This window comes from Oryzias melastigma, linkage group LG13 (genome assembly GCF_002922805.2).
Source record: "Oryzias melastigma strain HK-1 linkage group LG13, ASM292280v2, whole genome shotgun sequence".
In the NCBI taxonomy this organism is placed as follows: Eukaryota; Metazoa; Chordata; class Actinopteri; order Beloniformes; family Adrianichthyidae; genus Oryzias; species Oryzias melastigma.
Genome location: NC_050524.1, coordinates 223,248 through 231,748, shown reverse-complemented (window position 1 = coordinate 231,748; position 8,501 = coordinate 223,248). Strand labels below are relative to the sequence as shown.

Genomic DNA, 8,501 nt, shown 5'->3' with positions numbered 1-8,501 from the left:
ACACACCTGATCCAGGTAATCAGCTGTGATTAGGGAAAGGATACGTAGAAACATTCAAACATGCCGGCCCTGGTTCCAGGAGACACACTCACAGCGGAGGTCCGGTCCACTTCCTGTTGAAGCAGCTCAATGTAATCCAGTCCACAGTCTGACATCATCACCCTGTAGCAGAACCGCCCACACCCAGGTTCTGTCTCCTCTGAGCGGTTCTACTGGGACTTGTGTGTGGAGTAGTGAAACTCAATCCTGGTGGTCACATGACCCAGTGAAATGTGACCAAACTGCACTGCCACCCCCCCACGGGGGGTGGCTTATGAGAAACAAACACTGACCTCTCTGTGGTTCCACTGCAGCCTGCAGGACGGAGAACACAACGCTTGGTCGGTAGTCATGGGGACTACAGAAAATACACAACAAACACGTGTGCACACACAATGATACATGGAGTACATACACAAACACTGCTTATAAACATCCATATGCAGTATATATACATATATATATATATGTGTGTGTATGTATATGAATGCATGTTTGTGTATGTATGTATAATCTGCACAGGAAAGTGTGTTTACTGTGTGAGGTGAACTAACAGCAGAAGAACTCTGAACCTGTAGACTCTCAGACCAGCAGGTCTCCATGGAAACTCACCTTCTATCCTCTAGATCGGATACCTGGACCAGGATCTGCTGAATCTCAGCCTCCATCTGCACACTCACACACACATACATATAGATCTTAATTTCAGACTCAGAAAGTTTTGACTTGAAGTTCTCAAAGACAAACCAGAGGACTTCAAAAGTCCCTCACGTTGTCAGGTAATCGTCAGCATAAACTCTTAATAGAACTAAGATACTAAACTCAGAACCAGACGCCACAGTACACAGGTGTGAGACGTCACAGCTGACAGGTGTGAGACGCCACAGCTGACAGGTGTGAGACGCCACAGCTGACAGGTGTGAGACGTCACAGCTCACAGGTGTGAGACGTCACAGCTCACAGGTGTGAGACGTCACAGCTCACAGGTGTGAGACGTCACAGCTCACAGGTGTGAGACGCCACAGCTGACAGGTGTGAGACGTCACAGCTCACAGGTGTGAGACGTCACAGCTCACAGGTGTGAGACATCACAGCTCACAGGTGTGAGACGTCACAGCTCACAGGTGTGAGACGTCACAGCTGACAGGTGTGAGACGCCACAGTTCACAGGTGTGAGACGTCACAGCTCACAGGTGTGAGACGCCACAGCTCACAGGTGTGAGACGTCACAGCTCACAGGTGTGAGACGCCACAGTTCACAGGTGTGAGACGTCAGAGCTCACAGGTGTGAGACGCCGCAGCTCACAGGTGTGAGACGTGGGGCTGACAGGTGTGAGACGTCACAGCTGACAGGTGTGAGACGTCACAACTGACAGGTGTGAGACGTCACAGCTGACAGGTGTGAGACGTCACAGCTGACAGGTGTGAGACGTCACAGCTGAAAGGTGTGAGACGTCACAGCTGACAGGTGTGAGACGCCACAGCTCACAGGTGTGAGACGTCACAGCTCACAGGTGTGAGACGTCACAGCTGACAGGTGTGAGACGTCACAGCTCACAGGTGTGAGACGTCACAGCTGACTGGTGTGAGACGCCACAGCTTACAGGTGTGAGACGCCACAGCTCACAGGTGCAGATTCTTCTCTCCTGTTTGACTCCAGACTGATGGAGATCTTCAGTCCTTCCAGCGGGTTGAAACAGAAACACGAGTGATGTTTCTAGATCCTCTTTAGATTCTTTCATTTAGTTCCTCGGGTGAAACAGGCAGATTTTAGTGGTCAGACCTGGATGACCTTTGACCCTAAAGTTTCTGACCTTGGTTGTGAGCTAAGACCCAACGTGTTATGTGAGGAGGTTTGTTAACGGGAGCAGAAATCTGAATAAAAGTTAAAACGTCTTCCAGTGCAGGCAAACATTTTCTGTGCTGGAACTCTAATGTGTTTCTGTCTGTGTGTGTCTGCAGTGGATCGGCAACCTGTGTGTGATGAGCCCCTCCCCTCACCTGAGGATGTACCTGAGCCCTGAAAAAGCTGGGATTGACTCCACTGCACATACCTATGCTAGAAGAAGAGATCGATGATGAAGGACTGCTTAGTATACGAGAAAAACCGTTTCAGTAGACTGGTTTATGTAACGAGGTCTGTCTCAGTGAAGAGCAGAGAAGCTGAACATCATCTGCATAGAAACTGAACGGAACACCTCCAAAAAGGTTTCACATAAACCTTCAAATAAAATGGATTTGGACTGTAGATCTGAGGAACTCTGTCCTCACATGTTCTCATACGAGTGTAACTCTACCCGCTCTAGCTTTCAGATCAGAAACAAACAGACTGAGGATTGATCCTGACTGACCAGCAGGTTGGAATCCTGAGGATCAGCTGTTTCGTTCAACGGAGCCGGGACAAGGTCCTGGCTATAAACTACAGCCACAAACACATCATTAAAGGGCGATCTCTGCCGGCTTTTTCTGAAGCCAAACTGAAAAATATCTCACATTTTATGACACTCAACAATAAACAGCCAGTCAATCCGTTTCTCCTCACTTTAGAGTAAAACAGAAGTTTAGAAACGGTCCTCAAGTTCTGGGATCATAATGATTCCTGTCAGAGTTTTTGATTGCAGCAGGAATCCCAGCATGCTGAGAATAATCTCAGAGACAGATCAACTTGACCAAAACTGGACCAACAGAATCCTATAGATCTAGAAATGGGGGGGTTAGTATCAAGAGGACAAACTAACGGTTTAATCCCTCATAGCAGTTTGGTTGTCCTGGGTAACTGGAGAGAAACTTGGCACACCGTTGTGATCAAAAGTGTGAAAGAAAGTTTTAGGATTCCCCCTATTGGACGATAAGAAACAAACATACTTTTATCTCTTCCACGGATGGCCTCTTCACGCTCTAGAAAAGGGTCAACTTACTGCCGGTCAGATCCAGCTCAGGTGGGACCTTAGTCCTCCTTACCTGTAGAGTTCAGGAAATGTTCAGACTCCCTCAAACCCCACACCTGAACCAGACTCCCATGAGCCAAAGACTAGCACTTTTAGCTCAGTCCCATGACCATCATCCCATCTCCTTTCTCGGCGTTGCTGTGACAACAGGTGATTGCATAATCCTTCAGGATCTGATGATAGTCAGTCGGGGGATCTTCAGCGATGCCAGATCCTTCAAAGTGAACTAATCAGAAAGTTTGCAGCTTCTAACCTTGAAGTTTCTCCTTGGTCGTTCAGAGTCTCTCCCCAGACCAGATCCGGACAGCTTCCTTTGGAAGATTGCTGCTTCCAGAACATGAACATCCAAAACTGTTCTGACTCCACATTTTCAGCTTTCGCGTTAGGTAACAAACTGAACTGAATCTGGTTTAAACCAGACCCTAAATCAGATCTTCAGCAGATGACGCGGTCAGGCTGGGGGGTCTGGAGGAGTTTCAGTCTTCACCCTTGTTTAGGAACAGGACACCGCAGTTAATCACACGGACAAAACCACATGAACTCCGCCCCCAGCGGCCATTCTTCAAAGGAGCTGGGTTTTCTTGATTCTGATTGTTCTAAACTGTCAACACTCAGGTTTGGTGTCACTGTGTGTGAATGTGTCAAGAGGGGGAGCCGAAGAAATGGAACTAATTCGTCTCCTTCAGGGTCCAGATCTCCAAGTATCTGGTGCTGGGTCTCTGCTCTCATGTTACTGGTGCAGATGTCGAATGGGAGCAGAGGTTTTTACAAGACACAGAAAAAAACAAAACAAGAGGTTCTGATCTGTAGACTTTTTAGATCTTTAGACCCTGTAGACCCTTTAGTTTTAAAGATCTAATGGGTCTAAAAGATCTAAAGGGTCTAAAGATCTTTAGACCTTTAGCGGAAGGCCTTAAAGAGGCCCTAGGATGATTTTCTTCAGCCTTTCAGAGTGAACTATTTCCATATATATGATCATATATTACATTTGGAACACTAAAAAAACTAGTTATTTATGAAATATTAGTTATATTTCGTGAATTTTTACCTACCCGGAAGTAAAAAGTCTCGATTCCTGAAACTCCGCCTCCCACTGCGTGCTGCTGCTGTCTGCGTCATGATGTCATCCCAGACAAAATCCGTGTCTCTGTATTTCTCCCAAGAAAATAATCCAAACTTCTTCAAAGATGGATGCACATATGATATCTCTGCCTTTAGCAGGTCTGGCCATCACTAAACTCCTTTACAACACAAACACACGCGGCTTCTGCACGGCTGTGCGGACCCGGTGTTCAGGTAGCGTCTTAAGGTGGCGCCACGTAAAAAGTGACTAACACCTATTTGAGCTGGAATTTATTGAATACAGGACACAACTGGAAGATATACGGTATTCTGCATCTAAAATGAAAGTTTGATTGAAAGCTGATTATCACTGGTAAGGGGATAAACTGAGTGTTGCGTAAGCTGGGGGGCGGGGCTTACAGCACAGACTCTTCCTTTTTTTTTTTTTATAACAAAACTTTATTGCACATTTTTGCAGATTACAGACATTCACGGTCACTCTTCCTGGAGGGAGCTGTTGGCATCGATCTTACATCAGCACGTTTCCAAACGCTGGTTTTCGTGGGTATGGGAGGGGCTGCTGCAGACAGAGCAGGTTTTAAGATACTCTTTAATGCATGAATGGATCAAAATGCCGCTTTGGAGTTCTTTATAGTGAGGAATGAACAGAAAAAATGCATTTAAAACCTCAAAAAGTAGAATTTTCATGGTAGGGCCCCTTAAAAGCTTTTAAAGCAAACATGGACCACAGCATAAACCAACAAGGACTCCAAAGATAAGATAACAGCCATGATAACCACATATACCATGGTCAAGATGAATACTGGATTCTGATTGGTTGCAGGGTGTCCATTAAAGGCAACAATGTTCACCTGAATAAGTAGTTCTGGTGACACGAATGCACGTTCTATATCATAACTCTGGCCTAAACCCCAGCTGGTAACCAGGACACCAAAAACTTGGAACACAGAAGGACAGACGTCGTTGGATCCCAACAGTCAGACAGTAGAAAGGCTCTCTGTCTGTCAAACGTCTATGATGGCAATGACAGGATCTTTATTCAACCGGAGCTGAGAGCTTTGGCAGTGGCTCCTCCCACAGGCGTCAGCAGCCTCAAACTTCTGGAAAGACTTGACGAGGGAATTGATGTGGGAATTGTGTTTGGTGTGAATGCAGCTCAAGTCCTCAAATACAGAAGCCCCACCCAAAGTGAAGAGCCTGCACAGCCCGAGTCTGAAGGTCCTCCTCTTCCCCCCGGAGCCAGTCTATTGCAACCTAAACGCACTTGCACTGTGCCATAAGTATTCAACCAACAAGCCTTGCAGGAGGTCTGGCATAAGGTATTGGCATGAGCGACCTCTCACTGTCAACTGTGCTGACAGGAAGTGGACACCCCCAACACAAAGAGAACGGCGAGCCAAGACCTCCAGTCTCGATTACTGATGGGCCTGGCACATGGAGGCAGAACTACCCCCTCCCTCAGATGTAACATCAGCTCTTGCTCATAAATCCCAGAGAACACCCCCACAGAGTGGACAGGGGGCCAATGGGGCAAAGGAGTCAGCACACCGCCTCTGCACAACCTGCTGGCCCCCACGACACAGGTAGAGAGGATCAGTATAACTGCAGGCAGTCTGAGGGGTAATCCCATCTGACGGACGGCGGTTTGGATGAACACCTCCTAATGTAGACCGGAGGGGCCAATTACCCCCACAGATCTGTGGAGGGGGGCAGATCTTGGGGAAGGTGCCGAGTAGCCCAGGATCCACAATGTGGCTGGGCTGACCCCTCCCTGACTGTCCCCAATGCTAACGCCCCCCCACAAAGGAAAGCCCTCCCAGCAGAGGCATCACAGGGTACTCCAACATGCCAGGCCCCGCCCCACTGCAGCCGCCGAGGACTCGACCACAACAAAGATCGCAGGGATTCCTGATGCCCGCTGTGAGGTCACGGCGACCTCTGACCTTTGGTTGACACGTTGTGAGGATGAGAACCGACGAAAGCTGGAGAGAACGCAGTAATGAAGCCATACTTCAGTCCAGTTCACTTTTATTCATATAGAACAATTACACATTGATGTCCACAAACATAAACAGTGAACCCCCCCTCTCTGTAAATGCTAGTGCTAGCTTCACACTCGACGTGGAAACGCCGTGGAGCGGTACGGAGTGCGTGCAGCATCCGCTCTCTCCTGCGATTCACATCAGACACTTCTGCCAGAGCTTTTGTGTCTTTGCCATCATGAGTGAGTTAGTAGCCTAACAACATGAGTTCGTGTTTCCGCTAAGACGAAGAAGTTATTAGGCCTTCAGGTCTTCGTCTGTTGTTGAGACACACAGAGAGAAGTGTGTGTTCGTTTTCATCGCTACAGTCTGTTTAGACACAAAAACATGATCGCATTTGTCAATCACTGCTTTTATTGTGAAAAATGAATTTTATTTTGAAAATAAACCAGATTTCTTCATGTATCTTGATGTAACTTCGCTCACCGCTGATGGGTTTCATATTAAATGAAGGATTTTTATACTTTTATGCTATACTACACATTTATATTTTATCATTAACACATTGATGAAGGGGTTGTTACAGATTGGTGAAGATGACCATACGAGGTGCTGAGGTCATGGGGGCGTTCCCCTTTCCTGACAGAACGCTGACCTCCAGGCCAAATAAAGCCCGCCTTTATAACCAACCTTGTTCTAATACTCTTGGTGTTCGCACGCTCAGACCCAGAGATCTCTGTACGTCTGATCCAACTCTTAAGAAATGGACTCGCTTCCCCTGGAGTCTCTTGACGACGTTCTTCCTCATCAACGATCACGCAGAGGTTAGCAGGGACGCTGCATGTTCGGGGGTGGGGGGCCTGAATCCAACACCCCCACCCCTCAGGGTCCGGAGGTTCCACGGTCATGGATCAAATCCACAACCAGGACCAGAACCGGGCTCTGCAGCCGTGGTCATCAGTACATGAGGTCGGAGGCCCCCCCGCCGAGGGTCACCTCTTTATTCTCCTGGAGGGGGAGCTGCACGGCCACCAGGCGGGTCAGCAGCGCGTTGAGTCCGTGGAGGACGAGGACCAGGAAGAAGAGCCAGAAGCAGCGGCCGTAGTCCTCCCTGAAGGTCTGGAACTCAAAGTTCTCCTCCCGGAAGTTGGAGATCCGCTCAGAGAGACGGTGCAGCTTCACCTCACAGGAGAAGAGCACCAACACCAAACAGCTGCTCACACCTGGGGAGGACAGGAGCAGACGCTTCAGAGGCACACCTGAGACACCTGTGAGCATCCTCCTCTTTTGCCCGTGTCTGCTGCGTTGATCCTCCAGGCTCGCTCTTCATCTCAACAAATATTATTCCAGAAAACCTTATGTTTTTGGGGGTGTGGGGGTGTTCCTCACAGCAGATGCCGGTCCACAGGTAGAGACCCGTCGGGCCCTGCAGCATCTCGTAGGGTCGGCCGAAGGCGTTGAAGAAGAAGAACCCGGAGGCCACCGAGGAGAAGAGGACCACCACGCCGCAGAAGAAGATCACGCTCACGTGGAGACCGGCGGGAACCGCCCCCAACAGGTCTGGGAAGACTAGAGCGAGAGAAGAGCTCAGCCAGGAGTTCTGACGTGGGGGGGGTGTAAGGGCCCAAAGTAATGGTGAGAGAGGTGAAGGGGGGGTGTTAAAATCATGCAGGTGTAAATAGTAATCTGGAATGGGCGGGGCCTGTGACACAAACATACCTGTTGGCTATAATAATCTTCACATATAAACTACTCACCATGTACACAATACAACTGTAGTTCACCCCCCCCCCCCCCCCCACACACACACGAACAGCACTTCAGTGATGCGTTTAGATGCTGCTAGAATGCTGGGTCATCAGAGTTCTCCAATCAGCCGATTTGAACTTGAATATAATCTGCAGAAACTTGTCATTTTTGTGTATTTACTCATTCTTGTACATGATACACAACTGCAAGTACACACAGTTACACACAACATCTATTGTTGTTACAAACCAGGAAGGGGGGCCCACATTCCAGAACCCAGTTCTGGTTCTGCAGTCCTCTGACCAGAACGTGAGACTAGAGCACACCAGAACCTGGTTGTGGACCCGCAGAACCTGAACAGAACCACTCACAGGAGAACCGGGACGGCCGCCCCCCCAGGCCGCACTGCTTCACCATCTGTCCGTGGAACAGCCCGTAGCTCAGCTCGCCCAGGAACTGCTCCAGTTCCGGTCCGGTGGCGTTGACCAGCTCGGCCCCGGTGCGGCACAGCACGGTCCCGCGCAGCCACAGCGGCAGGCCGGCGGCCACGGCGGCCGTGAGCGCGCAGGAGAACCCGAGCACGCCGGACACGGAGAACAGCAGCTGCTTCTGCCGGGGCGGCATGGCGACAGGAGGGGGGTAGACCCGCGGGGTCTCCATGGTGACCGGGGGGTGTGGGAGTTATCTGACCCGCGTCTCC

At 49.4% G+C, this 8,501-nt stretch overlaps 2 protein-coding genes across 2 annotated transcripts in view; both read right to left on the bottom strand.

Moving 5' to 3' along the window:
• mindy4b (MINDY family member 4B) overlaps positions 1-230 on the bottom strand; it is an 8,639-nt gene extending 8,409 nt beyond the window's left edge. The window contains exon 1 of the mRNA XM_036214821.1: positions 93-230. Within this exon, the coding sequence (XP_036070714.1) occupies positions 93-158 (66 nt within the window). The 5' untranslated portion in view covers positions 159-230. The remainder of the gene's footprint in view (positions 1-92) is intronic.
• A 5,851-nt stretch (positions 231-6,081) lies between these two features.
• Positions 6,082-8,472, bottom strand: clrn1 (clarin 1). The gene is made up of 3 exons (XM_024276917.2): positions 8,173-8,472; positions 7,442-7,621; positions 6,082-7,275 (listed from the first exon to the last, which is right to left on the bottom strand). Exons 1-3 carry the CDS (start codon positions 8,459-8,461, stop codon positions 7,010-7,012), a joined length of 735 nt encoding a protein of 244 aa, XP_024132685.2. The 5' UTR covers positions 8,462-8,472; the 3' UTR covers positions 6,082-7,009.
• Positions 8,473-8,501: the final 29 nt, after the last annotated feature.